This window comes from Peromyscus maniculatus, chromosome 17, assembly GCF_049852395.1.
Source record: "Peromyscus maniculatus bairdii isolate BWxNUB_F1_BW_parent chromosome 17, HU_Pman_BW_mat_3.1, whole genome shotgun sequence".
Taxonomy (NCBI): domain Eukaryota; kingdom Metazoa; phylum Chordata; class Mammalia; order Rodentia; family Cricetidae; genus Peromyscus; species Peromyscus maniculatus.
In genome coordinates this window covers 7175044-7201167 of record NC_134868.1, presented here as the reverse complement: position 1 = coordinate 7201167, position 26124 = coordinate 7175044, and the positions used below count along the sequence as shown (strand labels likewise).

Below are 26124 nucleotides of genomic sequence, written 5' to 3'. Positions count from 1 at the left end.
GAAAGCAAAAAGCCATTATGTTCATAAAAACAGATCAGTATTTTTAGGAAGACTATACATCCACAATGATAGCATTTAGCAGACAGTAATCATCCACTTATATTTGTTTTCAAGTTAGATGGAAACATTTACACTGTTTAACCATTTGGTCAGTTTTCTACTAGTTATAGCCAAAAGCACACAAGCATTAAAACATCCCTATTGAGAAGCAATGAAACTCGTCTTAATTTTATTTATGGAAAAGTTACTTGGTTAATAAATTGTGGCATGGTATAACTTTGTTGTTTTCTGAATAGTTAATGGTTTATTGATAGACATTACTATTCACCACAATGTGGTTACATAATGAACATTAAGTCAGTGACGATTAAGTACACTGTTAGTGTTACGTCAATTACTTGTTTTCTGTGGCTGAATTCTCTTAGTCTTTTCCTGTATGTCTACTGTATGCATATCTTATAGTTTCTAAGAGATTCTAAGATGGTATATATAATTTTAAGGTTCCAGAGTCTGATTAAAATACCAGTACAGCGAATAAATTAGAGCATTTTCTATCACAAAGAAAATCTGATAATAAACATTTCTCTCCTTGACTCTGCTTTGTCTATACCCTACATTCATCCTCCAAGTCCCATTCTTCCATCTTCACAATATATTCAGAATCCTGTGTCTTCTCTCTCCTTCTACCAAATCTGAAGCAAGCACAATCATCTCACGTCTAGACAATTCGGGAGGCTGCTAGTCTTTGCTCCCTCCTTTCGCATCCACCTACACTCCTCTCAAAAGTCAGTGATGTGAGACACGGCATGCTGTCACTGCTGAAAGTACTGCAATGCCTCTGGTCCTTAAAATGCTCCCCAACCTCAAATCCTCCAAGTGGCCTCCATACCTCTAATCTTTGCTGACTGTCACTTCCTGTGCCACCAACACCACTGGTTTCCTCTTAAGTAAGTGTCTGGGCTACAGTGCACCAGACAGCCTGCCTCCTGGCTGCCCCTGTATGTGTCAGACACACTCCTCCAGGACCTCTTGCTCTTTCTATTTTCTTTGGCCCCAAAGCTCTTTACCCACAAATCCATGGAGATCACTGTCCTTCATCACTTTCAGACTTCACGATGTCATCGTCACATCAAGGTCTGCCAAATCTAAATCATCACATCTTCTCTCACCCCTCCACTTATTTTTCTCCTTATCAGTTGTCCCCATCCAACAGCCTTGTATTTTTAAGTTTTAGAGAACCTTGTTTATTTCTCCCTTGTCCCCAAGATGCTCTCATGTGAAGGAAAACAACTGCTTTTGTTTGCTAAAAGTAAACAAAACACCCATTAATGTATGAATGGAAAAAAGTATATGTAAGAGAAATTAAATTCTTCCAAGTCTAGCAGAAAATATATTCTAGATATATTTTATATAAACAGACTACGCCAATTTTTATATAAATGAAAACAACAGGGACATAGACATTGACAGTAGATGCCTGGTAAGTTATTAATTCCAGAACTTCTGAGAATACATCATTATTTTAGATATTCCACCATTCCCATGTCTCCCATGAATCACTAAGGTCTGACTTATCATTCCAAGGCTATTCCTTCTCTCCCCATATCCTCTTGACCTTGGCTATTGAGATATTATCTGTGACAAATCCTAATCAGAGCACCAAATATAAGCTGTCTGGCTGAAACTGAGTTCTTCTCTTCAGAGACAGAGGACTATTTCAGAGGGTCATAAAATATAGATTTATTTTTACATGTATCTCTTATGGAGCAGTAAGAGAAGAACTACCTTTATTACCCATTATAAGCTTAGGGATAAATCAAGAAACTGGACTACTATGTTGGGACTCTGGTGCTTCCTCACTTGGATAGTGACTTGATCTCATTCTGATTGGTAGGGACCCTCTAAGTTCACAAACCCAAGTATACACTAAAAAGATAAAGATTTCCTCAGAATTATTTATATCTAGATTATACCTGCATGGTCATTCTTACTTATCATTTACATGTAATGTGTCAGGATCACATTTATGGCTTGATACAGACTTGGAAGCTAAACTAAGATTGGCGAGGACCCTGGGCCATAGAATAGTGGTCTCTCACCTTATTAGTTAGAATGAATTAGCACTACACAGGCAATAACAATATTGAAGGATTATAGTTCACTGACAATTTTATGACTGGATGATCCATAATGGGGTATGTAGAACAAAGGTGAAATATCAAAAAATAGGCATTTTAAGTTAATTTAATATCACACCACAACATCATCACTGCATTAGACACTAACACAGTGTCTAATCTAGGACATTAAAAATGAGATGGGATGTCTAAAATCAGTCCATGAAAAGCACAGTAGCAGCAAAAAAATAGTCTTACCAGAGCTATCTGTGGATGACAATGTCATTGAGCCAGTGAATGTGGGTCTTAGTACATGCTAGACCACTGTTCTGCCATTATACAGCCCCATCAGGTAAGTGTCTTTCATTACAAAGGACAAAAAGTTTATGAAAATAAGGGGTGCCTCATGGACTTCTTGTTACTTTTGTTGGTATCAGTAAGTAGGTCTTAGTCTACACACACACGCTCACATCAGCTCTGTGTTTCTGAGTGCATGCTCACCTGCCTCCCTCAAGGCTGTCCCGATAGTGTAACAGAATTCTAGCAGTCTAGGCTGCATGACCTAACCCACGGCTTGATAAAGACTCCAGATGGGCTTTCTACCAAGTCCAAGAGTTGAGACTACTTAGGCGCCCAAATGTTAAAGTATGGTTTTGGGGGAGATAGACTAGCAAATTTTCTCTGCTAATTTCTTCCTTAGGATTAGCTGTTTTCATGAGCTTCTGTGAACATCAAGTACAAATACAACTCAAACACTAGTGGCTTTTAAAAAGCTAAGATGTTTTCTTCAATGCGTAACCTCTTTCGTTTTCCCTATTTTCATTAAGCTTATCCTTAATTCCCTGTAAAAAAAAATCTTTATATGTAGGAAAAAGTTCTTTTTCTTCATTAGTAACAAGGCCTGTGAGTGCTAACTAAAAAAATACTGTGCCTAAGGACATGTAAGCTGCTACTTGGGTTAAATGTCAATTGCTCGGGAGGCAGAGCCAGGCAGATAGATCTCTGTGAGTTTGAGGCCAGCCTGGGCTACCAAGTGAGTCCCAGGAAAGGTGCAAAGCTACAGAGAAACCCTGTCTTGGAAAACTAAAACAAAACAAAACACAACACAACAACAAAAAACAACCCAGTAATTGATATTCTTTGAAACTAATTTCATCACACCCACATATAAACTTACCTGCATCTGATGGTTTCCCTTCTCCTGAGCCCTGTTCAGCATCTCTTGTCTCACCTAATACAAGTGTCTCCACCCTCTATTCCATGATACTGGAGCACAAGAGTCACACCCTTAATGAAAGTCATGCTACTCTGTAACACTCACTCACTGCCCATCTGTATTCACAGCCCAATGCTCCAAAAACCAGATCCTGAATATTTTTTCCCAACATCTCTCACACAGAGGCAGAGTAACAGGCCATCTTTACACAGAATAGGCAGTAACATACACGGTGAAGCACATTTTGCTTCTAGATCTCTACGTAGAAAATGAAGAAATAAACCCCAAATCAAAAGAAATGGAGCGAGGAGCTTGCAAACTGGCTGCTTATTCATGTATAGACTGGTCATTTTCAGTCTGCATTACTGGAGGTCATGGCAGAATTGATGTGCAATTTACTTTCTTATCGGTCACTTAGCTTACTCACCTCTATTTGCTAATTTCAGCAATAGGCAGAACACATTCCTAACATAAAGGCTGTGCTGGGGCTCGGGGGTTTTCACCCCTATTTCTCTCCCATACCAGGCCTCTGCATGCAATAGTAAGCCACTATTTAAATAGAGCAAGTACCATACATTATCAGTGCGTATAGCTAGCGTTCTGGAAAACACCTAAAGATGTCTGCACTCCTTTTGTTTCAGTTTTGCTTTCTGCTTTAATGTTTTCTAAATGAGCTTAGTGACAGTAGTTTCTAAAATAATTAAAAAATGAAAACCTTTTATATAATGATATAAAGGGGAGTCAGAAGCTTGTACTAATACAGACAAAAGGGGCTGTGCTTACATAGAGTGTTTTGAAACTGTCAACTGTCACCAGTCTATGGTCCCTGCCTTGCCATCATATTCCTATGGAATCTAGTCTGTAGAAGAAATTAGAAAATCCAATCAGATTGAAGCACCTCCAAAATTTGACAACCAAAGAATGTTGAGATCATGCTTTATTTCCGTCCATCTCAAAGAATTTTGTTGCACACAAATGAGTATCTTGCACCTAGAATATATTAAATCCCAACCAGGCCCAAACCTGTAATTCACTTCCTATGTTCTCCCTGGAGATAACTGCCTCTTGGGCCTCAGGCATGCTAGGCAAGTACTTTACCAGTGAGCTACTTTTCCAGCCCTCTTTTTACTTTTTATTTTAGGACAACGTTTCACTAAGTTGCCTAGGCTGCCTTGAACTCACTCTATAGTGCAGGCTTGTTTTGGTTGATGGGATGACTGGAATTCAAGAGTTTGCTGCTCAGCAAAGTGAAACAAGTTGTCTCCTGAACTACAGGTATATAAAATTAAGCTTCTACTTGCCCAAGGTAAAAAGTATCTGAGCTAGAGAAATACTGCTATCTCTGTACACTTTCCCTCTACCTGCTTAAGACAAAAATTTTAGCTTAAAAAAAAACATTTTATATAGTCTTGTTCATGATCTTTTCGTTTGTATTTTGATATTCCTTTTGATTTCATAAGAATTAGTTGAAGTTATATACTGTATCCTCAAAAACATGTCCTTGTTCTCGGAGTTCATGTGTGTGTGTGTGTGTGTGTGTGTGTGTGTGTGTGTGTGTGTGTGTGTACATGTTTATGCAATAGGCATATGTGCAGGTGGCTATACATGTGCATAAGCCAGAGGTTGACTTGAGTTTCTCCCTCAGTACTCTCAATCTGATTTTTAGAGATGGGGTCTCTAACTGAACCTAGAACTCACTGACTTAATTAGACTTGGGAATCTGCCAGTAAAGCAGGTCCAGATACAGCCCTCTACTGTAAACCACAGCCATGAGCGGAAAGAAATCTCTTTTCTTATTATTAGTCACAGACACTAAGACATGTGAGTACATCATGCAGTATGTGTAACTGTATGCCCTGTGTGAGTTGGGGACCTCCACTGTCAAACTGACTGGATCTGGAATCAAGTGAGAGATTCTGTGTAAGTCTGTAAAAGGCATTTTCTGGAAGTTTATCATGAACGGGGAAGGGATCCAAGACAAAAGGAGGTTTGAGGGAAATGCTGTGGTTAGTTGACTGCCTGCCCTTGCCTCTTGCTGGTGAATACATGTACCCTGTTGCTGCTGCCACTGCTGTTTCCATCAAAACCCAGTTCTCAGCCTTCAAACATGGACTAAATACTAGTAGTTCTTAAGAAATTCTTCAGTCTGCAGCACTGGACTGGCACTGCTGAGGCATCCAGCCTTGTGGACAGAGAAGCTATTGGATTCTCAGTCACTGTAGCTTGCAGCAATTGTTGGATTAATCCAGACCAATCTAACAAACCCCTATTTACTATGTAATCATTCTATTGGTTTATTCCTCTAGACCAGTGATTCTCAACCTGTGGGTCATGACCCCTATGGAGATTGTCAAATGACTCTTTCACAGAGGTCACCTAAGACCATCAGAAAACACACATTATGATTCAAAACTGTAGCAAAATTACAGTTGTGAAGTAGCAAGGGAAATAACGTAATGGTTGGGGGTCACCACAACATGAGGGATTGTAGTAAAGGGCTGCAGCATTAGAAAGGTTGAGAACCACTGCTCTAGAGGACCCTAATAATAAGGTGTGGCACATTTCGCTGAAAGTGATGCCTTCCAGATTCAACCATGTTACAAACGGCAGAATTTTCTTCTTTTTTAAGGCAGAATAAAATGTAACAGGGCAAAGGTTCCCCCATCTTATCTTAGCTGGAGCTATCTTTGACTGAACCTAAAACTGTCCTGCTTTTTCTACCCTCCCCCCATTATGGAAAGCCCCATGGGAAAGTACCCAACGTTGTTCTAGAAACTCGGGGTTGAAATGCCCCAGCTAACAGCATGCTTTTGGCTTCTGTTAAACTGCTGGCTTGCTTTACTTCTCCCTACAACTGCCAACCAGGATGTAGTTTTCTGTGTTCTTTGTCTTCAAAAGCTCCCTGTAAAATGCATTCAAATGTATTTTTTTTTTGTAAAAATGTAAAATTGCTGTGTTTCTCTCTAGGCAGTCACTGCCTTAATAGACCCTGGATTCAGCCTTTGGTCATGGTGAGTTGTTGCTACCCCTCAACAGAAATCAGATGATTTTACTCAGACATGGATACATGCCAATTTCTCAACCTGTCAGTTGGTAGACACAGGTTGTTTCTGTATCTTGGCTACTATAAGCAATGCCACAATCAAGCAGGAATGCAGGCGTGTCTCAGAGAGAAAGTAACTCCCCATCCTGACATATATTCAGGTCCAAGAGTGATTCTATTTATAAATTCCTAGAGCAGTGATATCGATTTGCATTCGATGGATGAGGGCTCCATCTTTTTTTTCTCTCTCTTCAATAAAACTTGTTACCTTTTGACCTGTTCATAATAGCAGCCCTAAACGTCATTTCTCTGGTGGTTAGTAGTGATGGGTACTGTTTCATGTACTGGTGGGACAAATGCATGGAATCTCTCGGGCAGGATCCACTTAGGTCCTTTCCGGAAGGCTGGTTTTTGTCTGTTTGCTTGTTTATTTAGTTGTATGATGATCTTGTACGGTGTGCCCGTTGGCCCCTTACTGAAAACATGCTCTGCAGACAGGCTTTTTTGTTCACTGTTCTGGCTCTGCAGGTTGTTTCCTTTGTTGGGCAGAAAGCTCTAGTTTGACACAGTCCTATTTGCTGTTTGTGCTTTGGTTGTCTGTGGTGTTGGTGACACACTGAAAAAGGTATGATTGTCCAGACCAGTGTCTGGGGCTTGAGCTATGCTGTGTTCTCACTACGTTTTGTTCTCTGAGTTTTCCCGTTCTAGTTCTGCTCTTATCTTCACTTGATGTTTGGAGACAGGCTTCCACTCAGTAGCTCTGCCTGGCCTGGAACTCACTATATAGAGTAGGCTGGCATTGGATTTGTAGAGATCTGCCTGCCTCTGTCTCCCAAGTGTGGATATTAACGGTGTACCCCACCATGTCCAGCCTCATGTCCTATTTTTAAACCTTTAGTTTATATGAAATTTATTTTGCATATAATATAGAATAAGAATTTGATTTCAGTTTTCATGTACATGGGTTTCCAGTTTTCAAAGCACCATTTATTGAAGAGACTATCCGTTCTCTACTATGTATTCTTGGCATCTTTGTTGAAGATTGTTTAATCTTATTGTATTAATTGGGGTTCTCTAGGGGAACAGAACTTATATAACACATATGTGTATGTGTATATACATATATCTCTCTATATGTAGATGTATGTATTTAAAGAGGACTTATTAGAATGGTGTACAGGTTATGGTCCCACTAGTCCAATAATGGCTGTCTAATCTAACAATGGGCAATCCAAGAATTCAGTAGCTGTTCAGTCCACAAGGCTGGTCTTCAGTATATGCCAGAAACCTGAGGAAGTAATGGACTTGCTAGGAAGAGTGTGAGCAAGCAGCCAAAAGCTAAAGCTTCCTTTTCCCATGTCCTTTATACAGGCCATCAGCAGAAGTGTGGCCCAGATTCAAGGTGGATCTTCCCACCTCAAAAAGTCCAGATTAAAAGTGGATCTTCCCATTTGAAATGATTAAGAAAAAATCCCTCACAGGTGCACCCAGCTGCTGCTCAGGTTTTAGTTAATTCCAGATATGGTCAAGTTGACAAGAATAGCCATCACCCTCCTCTTCAGGGATTTATTTCTGGGATCTTTTTTGTTTCACTGACCCATTCCCTACAAGTGGTTTTCAACACACACATCAGGATCACAGTAAGTTTGTCTGTTTATATTCATATGCTGAGGATTAAACCCAAGGCCCTGTGCACACCAGGCAGGCACTCCACCACTGAGCTAGATCCCCCAGTCTAGAACTACACAGTTTTGACTAGCACAGCATGATTGTTTTTTTGTGAAAGGGTCTGAATACACTGCCTATGCTGGTCTTGACTCTTTGGCTCACATCATTCTCCTGAGTATCTGTAACTATAGGCCGGTGACTCACAGTCTGTGCTATTTAAATTTTTTTTCCCTTTGGGTTTTTCAAAGTCTGTGCTACTTATGCCCCCTCCTTTTTAAATCTCTGAGAACATTTACCCTTTTCCTTTGGATAATATGTTAAGCCAATAGACTACGACTGTCTTCAAAGAAGACACTTCAGGCACATGCACACAGCTGATAAAGACAGGACTTGGGGTTTGAGTCATTTCAAGTACATGACTAGATGCTTCGTATGCCTTCTCAAAGCAAGGAACTAGCTCCTTATATGAAGCTCAATGAAGGTGCTGTAAGCTTTTCTTCCCTTTGCAGGCAGCTGTAATCATTTCAAGATTCAACCTCAGGCCTTCTTAGTCCTTCTCCATTGTGTCACATGAGAGTCCACATGACCAAGAGCCCTTTTCCTATTACTACCTGAAATGAGCATGGAGACAAGTGCTGACCGCTGGGCTCTGTCTCTGAACACCATTTAGGATGTCATTCCACTAAAAAGAAAAACTTAAAATTTCCAAGAGGTCTACTAACTTGTGCTATTTTTGTTATTCAGATCAAAACACATGATATCATGTCTCTGATGCTGTCTGCAAAGGAGGCGGCATTCAGTTCCAGGCATTCTAGACCCAGTTACTGAGACAGATTAGGGACACCAATTATCTTTAAGTAGGTTAATGGTTTTTCTCCTTAGTTGCCACTAGGGAGATAAAGGGAAATAAGTCCTGTCTTTGTCTTTTCATGAACAAGAACTTAGTATCTAGATAATGTTACTTCAAAAGGTGGGTTGCTTTGTGGCACCTGGCAGGATGCTGAGATAGGCCTTACATTGTCTCAGGACAATGGGAAGGTGGTCAGTTATAGAGCTCTCAATGTGGAAATAACTAACACAGTGATGGGAAATGAAAATGAACAATCTGAGGAAGTAAACAGAATTTTATCAAAAGGAAATATGTCCAACTAACTACCCACTAACAACTATGAAACAAAATGCCCACAGTTCAGAAGAAGCTTAGAAAATTCTAGTTAATACTTCTGTGGTCTTTAGACACGAATTGTTTTGGGTTTCCATGATGACTATAGGCAATGTATTCTTGTTCTTAAATATACCAGTTTGAAAAGGAATAAAATCATCTTGATTGACAAGAAAAACAAAAATTCAGAAAAGGATGTATCTATAAGAATGCCCCAGATTTTTCAGATTTAAAATATTCTCTCCTAAAATATTGTCTTGTTACAGTAGACATTTGTTGTTTCTAAAATTAGCTTCTGTAGGCATGTGGCCTGTGTGGGTCCTCTCTGTGTTAAGCCATGAGCATATGTTACTCTGGGTCACAATTCAGAAGTGGAACTCAGTTGAACTCCAGCCCACTAAGTCAATGGGGCTTCCAACTGGTTTTAGTCGTGAGGGAATCTGACACTCTTTTCTGATAAATAAGCATGTGAGGACTCATACACCTGCAAGTGTTCTACTTTGAAGCATAAAGGAGCATGTTTTAATCAGTTTTGTGTCACTGTAATAAAATGTCGAAGAGTGAGTAACTTCTAATAGAATTATTTGACTCATTGTTCTGGAGGTTGAGAAGTCTAAGCACTTGGCAAGGGCCTCTGGCTGCCGCTATCTGATGGCAGAATGAGGAAGAATAAGAGAGAGCAAAATAGAACAAGTGAGGGACAGGCTTAGTTTTCTAACAAAGCCCTCCCATGGAACTATCCTAGCCAGGGACAGTGAGAGCAATCTACCTGTAAAGGTGGAGCTCTCATGATCCAATGAGCTCTTCTTACTTAAAACACATGAATTGAAGGACTTTCAAATGTCAGCATTCCATTTCTGGCCCCAAAACTCAAATTCCTCTCACAATGCAAAATACAGTCTCTCTATCCCACTTTGCAGGTTCTTTCCATGGGTGATGTTGTGACAAGCCCACTATAAATTTAAAGTAAGTCAAATACATAGTCAGTACATCTAACCTACCAAATACCACAGATTATCAACACACGTCTCATCTAAATTAGATATGGGTGGAATTGAGCCATAATTTATCTTAATGAAGATGTGTCTCCATGAGTTAATTTGTGATCATCACTAGGCATCAATCAACATAAAACAATGATCAGATATTCTCTTTTCAAGATGTAGAAATGCATTAAAAAGGGTGTGCTGTGTTCCCCTAATTCAACATGGAAAAAAAAGCAACATTAAATCCTAAAGCTGGAGAATTCTTTTTTATAACTTCATGCCCTGTCTCCTGGCCTAGGAATGAAGCCACCTGGCTGGCAGGATTTGTCCTCAAAGCTTTGCTGAACTTGTCTAGGCATCAAACCCACTTGGAGGTTAGTGTCTAATGCCTGCAGTCTTCCTAAGCTGGCATTGGCACACCAGTAGTTTTCTAGTTCTGGAGTCTTGAGAGCTTCCCCTCTGAAGGATCGATAGGCACTCTTCCAATGGGGACTATGTAAAGGTCTTGCTCTCACACCTCCACTGGGAAGTCATTACCTTTGTTGGGACTCTGTGACAAATCTGTCTGAGTCTCCTCTAGATTCCTTTGAAATGGCAGTGCAGGAAGCAACGGAAGCTCTTGTATTCGGCATACCTGCAGAGTCAGCACCATATGGATCCTGCCAAAACTTAAGGCTCATACTCTCCCAGTAGAGGATTAAGCTGTATCTGGAGCTGCTGACTCCATGATTGGGATGGCTGAGGGAGGCTGCATAGGAATTTTGTAATGGGAGTCCTTACATGGTGTGAGGGGACATATGCTAATATCCTGTGATCAATTATCTGGACACTTAGTATTCAAGGCTTCTCTAGGAGCTGGGATCTTTAGACATCTGAAGAGGCCTTGGGAGCTCTTCCCCATCATTCTAATGATCTCTTCTATCCCTAGCCTCTCCAGCAAATCGCTGCTTGGCTATACCTGTGGTTTATCCTTCTAAGGAGACTTCACACTTTATAGGATCATGCTGTACATTTTCCTAATCTTTATGTCTGCTTTCATTTAATGATAAATTTAATGATAAATTCTGTCTCAATTTCTGTCCTCCTTCACTTTACTGTATGCGATTAAAGGTAGCCAAGCTACTTCTTTGATATTTTGTTTACAAATTTCTTCTGTCATCTAAATTTATATTTTGTTTACAAATTTCTTCTATCATCTGAATTAATCAATTTAAAATTAGCCTTCCCCAGTGGCTTAGATTACAGCCAATTCTGCTGAGTTCTTTGTAACTCTTTACCAGGCATGTCATGGACCCTAGGTTAGAGCACACTATTTCTCATTTCTGAGATTCATGCTCCTAGAGTCTGTCTACATTATGCCAAACACCACTGAAGCACTCTCTAGGAAACATGGGCCTTACCTTAGTCAGCTGTTTCCTTTCACTGAGCCCTGAACAGACTCATCTCTATGAGGCTTTTCCAGCATTCATCTCAAAACAGTGCCAGTCCCTACCCAATGCCCAATTCGAGCCATTTGTTACAGAAAAAAGTTTCACTTCTTTGTACTTACTGTCTATCAATCCATGTGATTATAGAAAATGCCTGAGGTGGGGGAGTTTATAAGGAACAAAGAATTATGAGTCTTCATGCAGCATCATTTTACAGTGCAAGGCAGAGGGCAAGAGGGGACATGTGGGAGTGAGCAACAGAGGACTGCATTCACTTATTAGGACCCACCATTCAATACTATTATATTGAAGGTTAAATTTCTCACACAATAATTTTCATGTGGTAATCAAACTATATCAAGATGAATTCTGAAGCCAACATTCAATGATCCAACTAACACTCCAATCATAAACAACTGGCTGCAGTCTCAGGAACAGGATTTGAAGATTCAGACACCTTCAGGGATTAACCAAGATGTAGAGCTATTGGATGTGATATGATGGAGCCAGTGGGAAGGAAATAGCTTCTTTTGCTTAAATGAATTCACTCTGCAAGCAAAGCAAATAAACCAATATGCTGCCATATACAATCTATGTACATTGTGTTAGCTCAGTTTTGCAGGTGGCTCTACAATTACATTTGTGAACCTGTGATCAATCCCACCTTCTCTAATCCCTCTAGAGTAAATGTCTCCCAGTCCAGCGATGATTTAGAGGTTTATACTGACACACCTTCTCCCTCCTCAGGTCTAGCAACTATCTTAATGGTTACATGAAACACATCTTGAAATAAACAATGCCTTCATTTTCTAGTAGCTGTTGTTTTTAAAGAAGGAGTAAAGTCAAATACAAGGGCTGAGGACAAAGCCATCAAGGGAATCTGATGAGGCTACTTCTTCAAGAACACAAATGCTTCCCAGCATAGCTCAGCCCATTGCGCCTTGACTGGCTGGACCTTTATGAGTATTTATGTTATCTACAAACCACCTGTCTGCCCTCTAAATCTTTATATATTTTCTAATGTTCCCAGAGCTTAGAAATCAATGAAAACACTTTATAATAAAATGGGAATTAAATAAAGGAGAAATAAGCTATTGTGTAAGGATGTGTGGCTACTGCAGATACTTACTCCCAGAACTGGGAAACAATTTCGTTTCCTTATTGTGGTCTTGTGATGTTTAATAACCTTGGTTCAGAGCCTACTCTTTCCAAAGCAAGCTTCCCATGGAAATTCTTTCAAGAAAAGGCCATTGAGTCAAGAACAAAACTGTCCATTCTCCACCCAATATTAGTCAGAGCAGAAAGTACTTAGTTAATTACAGCCCATTCTCAGTGAAATTTGCTGCTGTAGGTAAAAATGAACCTTTTCCTACAAGGCTAACATGAAAATCTTTCTGCTTCCTGTAGATGTCTTTGTTTAAGTCCCAAACCTACACATTAGCTGGAATTTCTAATTATTTACTGTGAGGGAAGGCTTTCAGGAATTCTTAGCCATACAGAGAGCTATGAATCAGGCTTGCCATGAAGAATTGTGTGTCCTCAAAGCAACCCGGGACACAACTGCAATGCATAAACATAGGGACACTCCTGGTGGTGTCACCAGCAGTTCAATACCCTGCCAGAATGAAAGTGCTTTTCTTTCTGCAGCTACAGAAAATGACAAGCACCTCTCTGAAACCCAAGGAAGCTTCGAGCTAATGACCTGCCCGGGAGTAGGTGAGACTTAATCCTCAAGAGCTCAGAGAGCTGATCCTGAGTGAATCACAGGATCAGCCAGGCTGGATTGGCAACCTCCTCCTGTCCCTGGCCACACAAGGGCTCTGCAGCCCAGCAACCATTCCCTTCTCACCTGCTAATGGGATTTGCTGTCTGTCACATAGGCATCTGTCCCTCCATAAAGGACTAACACGAGGCTTTCTGAACGCACTCATTTCTCTGATGTTCCCTCTATACACAATGACAGAGTTTCACTGAGTCACTCAAAGCTGGCAAATATTCTAGGGTCTGGGGTAGAGCTGTAAGCAGAATACGCAAACTGGCCTACACTCTATTCAGGAAAGTTCCGGACATTCTACCGAGGAAAGAAGGGAGTGATTCGAAGCACGTTGCTTATAAAGCAAAAGGTGCTGTGCATGGACCTCCACAAGCACCCACAGGAGATCAATTCCGTGGCTGAAATCACAGCACAGTAGACTCTACATGATCCATTACTTCAATTTTCATCTGAGTTAGTGAAAAACAACGAATCACTTTTTCAAGAGTATGTATTCATCTCATAGAAACCCGTTCTGATGACATTCACACAGTAAGGGCCCCTCGGACCTTCCTCATTGACACAGGCTAATGCAGCTTGACAGACAATTCAACACATTGAAACCTTAGCCTGAGTCTGACTTTAATGAGTAAAGTCCTGGAACACAATTCCTTGAGGAGGCAATGATGACCAGACCCAGCTTCCCTAAAGCTAGTCTGATTTCAACGTTCTGGAAATGAAATTGCTGTTTCGTGATGGGCTCCATTTTCAGGAAAAGGGCCCCACAGAAGACCCACACATTGGTCTCTGTGTTAGCAGTGGCTGCCTTCCGGTGGCCTTGCAAGGGCCCCACCTCTTGGGGAAAGGCTCTCCTCCAAGTGTCAAGGGCTCAAAACAAGGTGCTGAGTGCTGGAAGCAGGAGAGTGAGGTGTTGGGAAATTTAATTAGAAAGTGTGAAACAAAAAAGAGTCCATAGTTTCAGGTTACTCCAGACGTGTGAAGAATAATGATTGCTTTTTGAGAACTCACATTTCTCAAGAATGAACAAGCCTGGCCAAAGATGAGCTACCGGCTTTTTCTTTTCATTGATTTTTCAAGTCTTGCTGATCAGGATTCAGTAGTTTTTGTTAATAAACTTTCAGTCTTTCCTAGCAGATTTTTCTGACTGGAGCAAGGACTCCTTTACAATGGAAAGGAGTGGCGGGCATATGGTTCTGCCATCTAAGTCGATCTTAAATATAATGCCACAACTCGGGTCGCAGCTCCCACAAGCAAGTACAGGGCCCTGGCCATGTTGCACTGGAGCCTGTGGAACCGACTTCAGACACAAGGACAGACTAATGGAAGTCAACGCAGAGCCAGCCTAGGGTGAGTTCTAGAGCAGACTGACTTCTTATGGTGTGTCTAGAGCAGGACTGTTATAGGAGAAATTTGGCTCTTACCTTGGAAGACGGTAAGTAGGAAAACTAAACACTGTAGGAAGGACAGTGGAGGCAGAAGTGGCTGAACGAAGGAATGTGTATGTGGTGGGGGAAAGAAGGGAAAGACATCTGACCACTGTATGTGGACAGAGTCACGGTCTAGATAGGAGAAAAAGGCAAATCCTGTCAGATTCATGTGGGGGGCTTTATTTGGAAGGTCAATGGGGTCTGGGTATAAGAGCTGGGACAGCTGCTGAACAGGTGACACTATCAATGAGGCTGACACTCAGTACAAAAAAGGAAAAGGACTTGGGCGAATTAAAGGCAGGGAAGACGGCAGGAGCCAACTGCTAGATCACATGAGAGATAAGGAGCCAGGACTGGCACAGAGGAGGCACCCAGGCGGTGGCTGTGGCAGAGAGGGTACAGGGTGGAATACTGCAAAGACAGGACCAGGATTTGAGTGCTCAGAAGCCCCCACTTTCAATCCTGAGGAGGACATGGCATGTACTATGGGAACGAGGAAGAATGAGGACATGGAAGGGAACCAGAGGTGCAATGTGTACCAGCAAGCCTGAGAGAAGAGTGTGTGGAAAAAGAAAAAACCCATGGCATATGCATTCTTCCTTTTTCTTTCACTTCTTTTCTGATTTTTCAGAAAAAGATCCTTTAAGGATCTGAAGGTGGTGGTCAAGAGGGAGAGCTGGAGGATACCAGCTCTGATTTGTGAGAAACCACAGACAAAGGGCACACCTGGGAAGATGTGTTCAGCGTGGTTTGGAATCTGCTACCTTTCTCATCATCACACCGGCAACACCAGATGAAAGTGAATGAGCCAAGACTTAATTCATCAATCCCCTTCTGGGAAGCAGGGCGGCGAGTGGTGGAGGAAAGTGGACTGATGTCACCTAGCAGCAAGGGTGTGCAGGGGAGAGCAGATGCTTCCTATCACCCGCAGCTCATTTCCTCCACTGTACTTTATTCTGACCTAAACGCTGCTGGAAGAAATAGAGGGTCACAGAAAGCAGCTGTCCTCCTGGCATGTTCCCCCTACTGGTGTTCTTCTTTGTTCACCCTTATCACAGGTACACACTATTCCTACTAGGAGGCTATTTGTTTGAAGTGCACTTTGATATGTGTTTGGTGCTTACATAAAATCCCAAGCATGAGGAGCTACACGGACTCCTGTCACAGTACGACATCCTACATGGAGCCAGGACACGGCAAGCTCACTACCATGACTGCTATGAGGTGTTTGCTGTACAGATGGATCATAAGAACAAGCACTCAGTAACATCTAGGCTCACCGTACCTCAAACTCCAGATAGTGGTCTTTGAGCTTGTATTCATCAACATCCTTGGCTTTGACCTTCTTGTCTGGGGGATATGAGCGATGCTCAGCCAGCTCAGTGGTGATCTGCTTCAGCTTGCTTTCGTGGGATTTCAGCTGTTCCTCCTGCAGGAAATTATGAAGTCATTCAGTGTGCAGAGAATAATCAAAGAGAAGCACAAGACGCCTGTAAAATCTTTTCTGTTTAATGACTTCAATTTATCAAAATAGTCCAGTGAGCCTTTGATCCTAAGTCCTTCCCACTGCTTTAGGCCAGTCTTGGTATATTCCTTTTTAGGATGGAACAGAGACTAACCTTACTGGCCAGTCTCTCATCACAAAGCTATACCATTTCTGAGCTCTTCACCAGCTGTACTTGCCACCAAGTGGGGACCAGGCCTCTTAAAAGAAACCCTGACAAGCGAGTTACAAGCTGAACAATTAAATTCCTTTCCTGGGAGTCACGTGACTTGGCTTCTCATTTCATGCCCACTCAGCAATGCTATTAGCTTCTCCCTGTTTATCATAATGAATATTTATTTGCATAACACTTTCCTTCTGGGGAGAAACTGTGCTACACGGAAATGCTTCTATGAAACGTATCTGCAGATGAAATTCTTCCCTAGAGTGGTAGGGGTTCTCACTTGCCTCAGCTTCAATGACCCAAAGTTAAACACCGAGTGATTACTGCATGTACAACATTAGTCCCCACACTAGGTACCAGCATAATACAATCAATCCTGTGTATAAGGATTTCCATTCCTGGACACCATTTATGTCATCTTACTAATACACTACCGAAAAAGATATGCTGCTCAGCTCTCTCATAACACATTGAAAATATTCATTCTTTACTTCTTTCTTTCCATTTTGTTTTTTTTTGAGATTCACTGAATAGAATAGGCTGGCCTTGAAACTTATTCATTACGCTCCTTCCTCTACCTCCTGAGTGCTGGGATTATAGACCCATAATATGCATCCAGCAGCTCTAAACATGCTTGAAGCAAAGATAATGTAATTCCCTGGCATCCTTACAATTGTGTAACTGCTTGGCATTCTACTTTCCCATGAAAATTGTTCAAAATGTTGAATAATTTTACATGTGCAGTATAAAATAAATGGATGGCAGATGAAAAGGAATTAAAATAATCAATAAGTATATTTTACATAACAGAAGCATAATTTGTACAGCAAAATAGAGGATTTTAACGCTATCAGAAAATTAATAATTTCAAATACTAAAGACTATGTAATATTTTAAGAAAAAAGTTACCCAGAAAGCATGAGTCAAATACAGTATCTTAGAGTCCTCTAAAATAGTGAGCTTCTTAGAGCCAAAAGAAAAATAACCTGAACATTTAAGATTATCAAATAGAAAATAAATGATGAAAAGTAAACTAAATGAGTGCAGAAAAGCAGCATGGAGAGAAAGTTGAAAAAAGGACTAGATTCATTTGAAGTACCAGGTATAACAAAATACCTAAAGTAGGGCTGGAGAGATGGCTCAGAGGTTAAGAGCACCGACTGTTCTCCCAGAGGTCCTGAGTTCAACTCCCAGCAACCATATGGTGGCTCACAACCATCTGTAATGAGATCTGGTGCCCTCTTCTGTATACATAATGAATAAATAAATCTTTAAAAAAAAAAAAACCTAAAGTATTCCTGGCAAAAATTGGAGAGAGATATACTTATGATTCTGGAAAATCCATCAGCTATGCACTGATCATGACAAAAGCCAATAAAAACTCTAGGGAGATTAGTATATAATTTTTCATTTACCTATTATGTTCTGCCAAGGCGTATATAGACCACGTTACAGATGGATGCCTTTCTAAAATGGATATGCTGAAACCCTAACCCCCACGCACCTATACTAGAAGACGGACGCTCATCAAGGCCAGTGAGAATATAAGGCCTAGTGTCCTTAGGAGACACTAGAAAGCTTGACTTCTCTGCATGCATGCTGCACACCAATGAAAGGCTAGACTGACAGCCATCGTCTGCAGCCCAAAGGGAAATAGTTCAGACTCTGACCTCACCGGCACCCTGCCCTTGTGTCTTCAGGGCTTCAGAACTGTGGGGATATGCATCAGCACAGCAGTCATGGAAAACTGAAGGGAAGGTCTTTGGAAAACTAAAACCAGAATTACTAGATGATCTAGCTATCCCAATTCTGGGTAAATACTTAGAGGAATGAAGTAAGGAAAAAGGATGCATGCACTCTCATGGTCACAGTAGCACTACTCACGATGTCTAAAATACACACATAAACTACGTGTCCAACAACTGAGACCACGACTAATGAAAATGTGACATATAATATTCAGTCTTTAAAAAAAATTCTGGTCACATTCTACAATGTGGATACATGGAAAACACTGTATGAGATCACTTAAATGGGACATCCAAAAAAGTCTAACCCATGATACTAGGCTATATACCCTGGGGATTTTGGAGATTAGGGAGATGTTGGCCAAAGACCAAAATGCCCATTAGGAAGAATCAATTCAAGAGTTCTATAGTATATCAAGACAACTATAATTAATGATAGTGTGATACATATTTCAAAATTGCTAAAAGAGATGTTCTGACCACAAAAGTGGCACATATATCAATATGTATGCATACTATAAAACACACTGTACCTATAAATATAGACAATTCATATTTGTCAACTAAAATTTAAAATGAGATTTTACTTTCTCTTACATAATAGTATTTTTAGTTTGAAGGGCATTTTTTGTCTTTTCAATTTAATTAACTGCTTTACTGCCTAGACTGGCCTTGAAGTAGTTCTCCTAACTCAGGCTCCCAAGTAGCTGAATTACAGATGTGCTCACTGCACCTGGCTTTATTTAACTTTTGCCAGTTGCATTAACAATATTCATTAATGAGGTTCAGTGTGATATTTTAATACAAGCACACAGTGGGCCATGACATGACAGACTGTCTAAGATGAATGGAGTGAGGTGTATAGTTCTGACCAGTGAGGAAGGCAACCACAAGAATTCCTCTTCTGGGAAAGCACACCCATTCCTATGTCTTCCCAGTGGTCCCTGAGTGTTCCCACCCTTGGTCAAACCACAGGATAAAATCAGGAATGAGTTGGGTTGTATCTCAGTAGTAGAGTGATTTCCTAGCATGCAAGAACCTTTGGGTTCAATACCTACCACCTAGAAAGAGGTCGATACTTCAATGAAAAAGTGAGCACAGGACTCTTGTTTCTTACTAGTGTTCATCCTGTGACTTGCCCTCAGTTAATGTATAGTGTTTAGGATCTAATGATTATCCATTTCAAACTTTTACAAGACAATGTTTGGAATTCAAAGACAACAGAACTAGATACAAGAAATAGTAACTTTATGAGATATGAGCATCCAGAAGTGGTGAAAGGTCCAAGGAAGGCAGAGAATGCCACAGCCATGAGTCTACATGCACCTACCTTTCTTCCTAGCCAGCTCCCTGCATATCTGAGACATATGCACACTTCCTAGCTCAGCCTGGATCATATTCATCACATAGGGCGGCAAACTGGGCCAGTGGTACAAGTTTCAGAGCATTCTGTGCCCATCAAGCTTGAAAACGACTGCTTTGATGGTGGAATAGGGAGGTCCTCAATCGCCTGGAAGGTGTGTGTAGCGGGGCATGATATTCTGTTTGGACAGCTGCACCAGAAGGAGGGGGAAAACTTTGTATCTCTGAAGTAGTCCCTCCACCCCCCGCAGAAGGAAAATGTCCTCTGGCAGCACCATGAGGAAAACAGCAGAGAAGATGACTCCTACACAGCAGAGCTGTTCAGGAAGAGCTGGGCCACCCTGGCAGCAATCAGTCTTAATAATTCAGGCTAATATGTTTGGAGGCAAGACAAGAACCAATTAAAGGAAAACTCACAGTGACAGGCTAATGAACAAATGTGTCTTACGGCACCAAACACTCTTAACTGAACCTTTAATTTTTCCCAACACTGTTTATTTTTCCAGGAAAATGCTTATCTTGTTGCTAAATACTTTAAAAATCCAAATTATGAAAGAGCCTCTGGTATTCAGGGAGGCCCTGATTAGACTATGGGTCTGTGGATCTGTAGCACGAATCTTAAAAGGTCTTATTAATAAAATCAAACCTGATGCCAGTTATTGGGGTGAATGCTGGAAGATCAGAGAAGCAGAACAAGCCACAGCCACCTCACCTTGCCAATTCCTCAGCTGATTCTGTTTCCTCAGACACCTCTGTGTCCACATCTGAATGTGTCTCAGATGAACTGCTGCTAAAAGCCTAAAAGCTTAACCAGCTCTAGTTCCTGGTTTTCACACCTTATATACCTTTCTGCTTTCTGCCATTATTTCCTGGGATTAAAGGTGTGAGTCACCATGCCTGGCAGTTTCCAGTGTGGCTTTGAACTCACAGAGAACCATGCCTCCAGAAGGCTAGGATTAAAGGTGTGAGTGCCACCATTTTCTAGTCTCTGTATCTAGTGGCTGTTCTGTTCTCTGACCCCAGATAAGTTTATTAGGGTGCACAATATTTTGGGGAACACAATATCACCACATGGATCTGAAGTTCTCAGATTTACAGTCACTAAGAAAAGCACTGGTTCAGGCCGGGCAGTGGTGGCGCACGCCTTTAATCCCAGCACTCGGGAGGCAGAGGCAGGTGGATCTCTGTGAGTTTGAGGCCAGCCTGGGCTACCAAGTGAGTTCCAGGAAAGGCGCAAAGCTACACAGAGAAACCCTGTCTTGAAAAAAAAAAAAAAAAAAAAAAACAAACAAAACAAAACAAAACAAAAAGAAAAGCACTGGTTCTCAACAAGAGAGGATGAACTTTGACCCCAGAGAAAATCAGGCAATGTTTCACTAACCATACTCACTATATATGAAAATTAAATGCCACTCTTCCCTGATGCTTGGTCCTTTCTATCCCTAATACTTTTTAAGATGAATTATATAGCAAAAGTCATGCTTATACACTTGTACAGCAACTATCTAATACAAGTTTTAAGAAACACACCATAAAACCTCCCCTGAAGCCATGCCACTTTTCTTCCCACTGGCTTTTCTTTTTTATACCATTCCCTTCCTCTCCATCTTCATCATCTCCCCTTCTCTCATCAAAGAAGACCAGCATGGATGCTCCTCCCATCACTCCGGCCAAAATGTTCTCACCAAGTTTACCAAAGACTTCTCTGCTGCCTAGGAGACGTTACCTCTTGCCTTTACTTCATCTGGCTTCCCTTCTGCTTCTCTTAATGCCGACACTCCGTAGTTGGTGATTCCCATCTAAGGAACTACAGAAACTGCTTCTTAAGTGCCTTAGTCTGTTTCCAAGCCCTGGTACTAGAACACTTAGGGTCAAAAGGAAGACAAGGATCTAGAAAAGGACTTTGTGGAGAGCAGCAGAGTAGGGAAATCAGGACACAGTGAGACAAGGTAGGTTAGGAACCAGTCAGTCCTCAGCTGCTCACGCCTTGGTGGCAGCCTTTCTTCTCATCTTTTCCAGCCCCGAGAACTGCCCAGTCACGTGCTCAAATGCTTCCACTTCCATCCACATCTAGCTTAGATATTCTCTTCAGGATTACTAAAGCTCCTCCAAGGGCCTTTGTGCTTCTTTAAACTCTTCCATCGTATAGTAACAACAATAACTTCTTCATGTGTGTATGTGTGTGTACCTTTGTGTGTACGTATTATATCCACTTGTGTAATACATATTCTTTGGTGTGTATGCATTATATACATGCACGTGCTATATATACTTCTGTTTGTATGTATTATTTATACCCGTGTGAGATGTGCGTATGATAATAACTTCTACATTGCAGATTAGATCACATTCTTATCCTGCTTGAAGCTCTTGTCTTGAGGATACGGAGGAGCTCCCAAAGCATTCAAAATCCCACACATGGCAAGCATGCCACGGTTTAGTGTCCCCTCCAAAAGACACATGGAAGTTTAATTTCCATTGTGATGATATGAAGTTGTGAAAAGGTGACTAGGTTGCGTGAGTTTCACACTCATGGGTGATTGGGAATATTGTTTTGAGTAGAGGTGTGAACTGTTAAGGAGCAGTTTGACACCCTCAACTTTCTCCTGCTAGCTCCTTCCTCTCCTCTCCAGATGATGCTCTCCAAGGTTACCATAAAGCAGGAGGACCCTGACCTCACAGGAAAGGAAGTGGATTTTGTTTTTAAGTCAGTTACTGACTCTGTGGTGTTCTGTTATAGCAGACAAGATTAGGCCAAAGTTCTTCCATGACATAGCCCTGGCTTACCTCCTCAGAGGTCTATTCCTGCTTGTCTCCTGGCTTCTCGGGCCACAGTAACATGGACAAAGCTTCTGTTCCCCAGGCTTCTCCTCTGATCACTCTCCCCCTTAGGTCACACCTCCTACAACAGCTTGTCTTGCTTTCAGCTTCTCATCAGATCTCATGCTTCCTCTTTCACCTAGCTAGCCTGCCCTTTGTACCATCCAGCATTCTGGATAGGATTCTCTAGGTCCACCAAACGCAACTACAAGTACTTGCTTCTCAGTGCCAGTGTCTGGCCCGCCAGTTAGAGCAATGACTTCTGTAGTAAGAAACAAGAATTCCGTAAAGATGTCAAAGTAACTTCCCAAATCCTTGACTGGTCAGTAACAGTGGGGCTGTTTCAGACATGGCTAATGTTGGCAGTGCCTCTGGAGACAGCTCTGGGAGGGGAGCGAGTATGATGATAACCTTGAGATTAATCTGACAACAGCAGAGACGTTTATGTAAATGAACCCGGAAAAGAATTTCAGCTCTTTGAGTTTAGGGGAACCAAATGTTATCACCTCTTCCCTGAGGGCAAGGAATTCAACTGGATACCCCGAGTCTCACTCTACAGTGAGAAGGGATTCATGGAAATGCATTTATACTCCTCCATACAACACTGAAAGGAAAGTAATGGATGAAAGGTGAAAAGCTCATTACCAAGCCAGGCTATTGCCCCCACCCTAGGTATGTAACAGAAAATTAAGATTAAAAATAAAAAAGCATGCAAAGCTGTTTGAAGTATAAATCAGATCACACTGCATTCCGCATTTAAGCAAGTCACTCTTACAAGGCCTACCTTACAAGACAGACTAAAATACACAGAACCTTCCAATACTAAAAATTAGCAAACATTTATATCATTACAAGGCATGTTTTTCAAAGTACAGGGCATGATCACACAGGCTCACCTGGGATAATTTTGTGGTGGTGGCTGGCAGGAGTGGGCGGCTAAACTTCTTCTGAGAGCCAATGGCTGCTGGGAATGGTGGTGCAGAAAACACAGCAGCAACGCAGTTGATTTTGCTTATCCACCCTTGCATTTCCTCTGGACTCCTAAAAGAGGAAGACGTGTGGCTGTTAGGGTAGTGCTGCAGCGAGGTAGAACACACTGTGTCTTTTTCTTATCACTGATTTAAAATGGTCCATTCAGATAATTGACTCGACACCAGTGTACGAGTTCACTGGTGGTTAACATTCTCAACAGGGCTCACTAAGGAATGGAAGGCTACAGGACTGATCGGCATCACATTGCAATGTTGTGACTCTCTCTGTAAGATACATAGAGAAAATGAGATATACGCTTTGTGACTCTCCTTTTTCTTGGAAGCTAGTTAGTCTAGGCCCAAATCAATATTAAAGTGAACTCATCTCTTTTAATCACACACTTTTTTTTTTTTTTTAAATTGAACCCAGGCATAGCAGGAGAAGGAAATATAAAAGAACATGCCTGACCACTATGGGAAAGAACTGGATAGTTTCCTCAAATATTAACTACACATTTACAACACAACCCAGTAACTCTACTCTTAGGTAGGCGCACCAGAGAGAAGAAACACTGATACACAAAAACTTGTATACCAATGTTTACAGCATCATTCTTTAAAAGATATTATTATTGTGTATGTATGATGTATGGGTGTGTGTGGGGGGGTGCCAAAGCATGAGTATGGAGGTTAGAGCTGGTTATCTCCTTCCCCCTTTACATGGAGAGTGGGAGGAAGAGGAGGAAGAGAAGGAGGAGGAAAAAGAAGAAGAGGAGGAGGAGGAGGAGGAGGAGGAGGAGGAGGAGGAGGAGGAGGAGGAGGAGGAGTCTAAGACCAAGTAAGAACAAAACCAACAAACATACTGGGTTTGAAAAAGCAGGACCCTCCAGTCAGCAGTCTTGAGTTTAAACACGTTCGGCTTCTTCTCATAGTCGGTGGCCTTGGATGCTAGGGCGTGGTGCACACTCACTGCGTTTTTCAAGTCTTCTTCCGACAAAGCCTTCTCTGGTTTATATTCATCCTGCAGATGGATATGAAGAAAAGAAGCACAAGAGTATGACCCCTGCTCAAGTTTTCTGAATCTGAAATTAAAGGAAAACATTTTAGGGCATCCATGAAAACCCACGGGAAAAAGTGAAATGTGGAGTACAAACTCCTGATAACTTTGTAAATGCAACCTCACATTTTTGAACAATGTCCAATGAGACAGTGAATGCACACAAAGGCATTTTTATGAAGCCTATATTTATGTATATTTGTGTATGTATATAAATTATGGCAGTCTGCTGAGGATGGCCAGGTAGATATGCACATTATGGGAACTTGCAGCATGGCCTGCTCCAACAGGCAGAATAAGCCGGTCCCAGAATGAAATGGACACATGCAGAAGCTCGCAGTTAGCATCAAGAGAACGGCACTGATGCTGGAAACAATGCCTCTTAGTCCTTTATCTGAACACACTACATTTTCCTGAGCCTATTTTTTGAGGCGGTTAATATTATCAATAGGAAAATGAACAATAAAATAATTTCCCTAGCTCTTCTGATGAGAAAAAAAAAAGATCAACTTAAGATAAATCTTTGTTCTATTTTTCTAAATAGGCATAAAACACATAGGAAGATGGCATGCATATACAATTTTATTTTTTGACAACCACTACATAATTCAGTTTTCAAAGGTTCCTTTGTATGGCTACCCTCCAAACATGACAGCCAAAACAAAAACTTCACTAGTAGAATAATAATCAGAATTAAAAATAGGTTTGTCAATTATTTCTAGTAGTTGCTGGGTTCACTGGAATAAATAAAGGTTAAAACTAATGTAAAAATAACTACCTATCTGCTGCATACAATGACAGTACATATTTCTGGATGTTTAATAAGCCTATGTTTCTCCTATAAAGAACACACACACACACACACACACACACACACACACACACACACACACACACACACAATCATTTTCTAACCCACAGTAGACATATGAAGGGGAAGATGTTAGTATTCTCATTACTGGCTGCTTTTTTTTTTTCAATATTTTCAGAAAAACAATTAGCACTTTCTACCTTATTGCCCTGTTTTTCACCAATACCATTCAAAACTCAAATAATTCAAATACATTAATGCCTGCAACTTATTCAAAATGAATAAAAATAGACAAGCTGAATGTTGATCTTTAATGATCTGTATCAGCAGGGAGCTGAGAGGCCAAGGTTTTTCCTTTAATCATGAAGTAAACACCAGCAGCCATCTAAAGAGTTTCCACATTCACACTCTTAAATGCCAACTTCCAGAATGGGATTCAAGTCTTGGTTTATTTAAGCTCAGGGATTACACTTTGCTGCTGACAGAGTCTTATGGTAAGGTAAAATGAACAAAAGACAATGAAAAGAGAGTCCTGAAAGTAGAACCAACTTATTAAGGCATATATTTTAGTACGAGTCCATCCCATCAGTCCACATAACAATAACCTAGCTATGCTGGGAGGGCTCTTCTGCACTTTCGAAAAGTTGTTTCTCAGTGACTCAGTATTCTAAAATCTTTGACTCTCTTCACATAATTTTGAGTAGAAGTTTCAAGTACAGGTAGCCTGAGTACAAAATCCCCTCTAGCATCAGGATTATGCTGTAACAGAATCCTGCATGTGTTTTCCCAACATAGTCTCTTTGTTTCTAGACAGGAAACTGAGAAGAGAGAGAGAGAGGGAGAGAGGGAGAGAGGGAGGGAGGGGGAG

General features: G+C 41.1%; 1 protein-coding gene across 11 annotated transcripts in view; it reads right to left on the bottom strand.

Annotated features, from left to right (window-relative positions):
* The window catches only part of Psd3 (pleckstrin and Sec7 domain containing 3), a 539468-nt gene that overhangs the window by 15170 nt on the left and 498174 nt on the right, over positions 1-26124 (bottom strand). For all 11 annotated transcript variants that reach the window (XM_076553255.1, XM_076553257.1, XM_076553256.1 and 8 more), the window contains 3 exons: positions 24252-24409; positions 23314-23458; positions 16106-16249 (listed from right to left, as the gene is read on the bottom strand). In XM_076553255.1, the coding sequence (XP_076409370.1) occupies positions 16106-16249; positions 23314-23458; positions 24252-24409 (447 nt within the window). The remainder of the gene's footprint in view (positions 1-16105; positions 16250-23313; positions 23459-24251; positions 24410-26124) is intronic.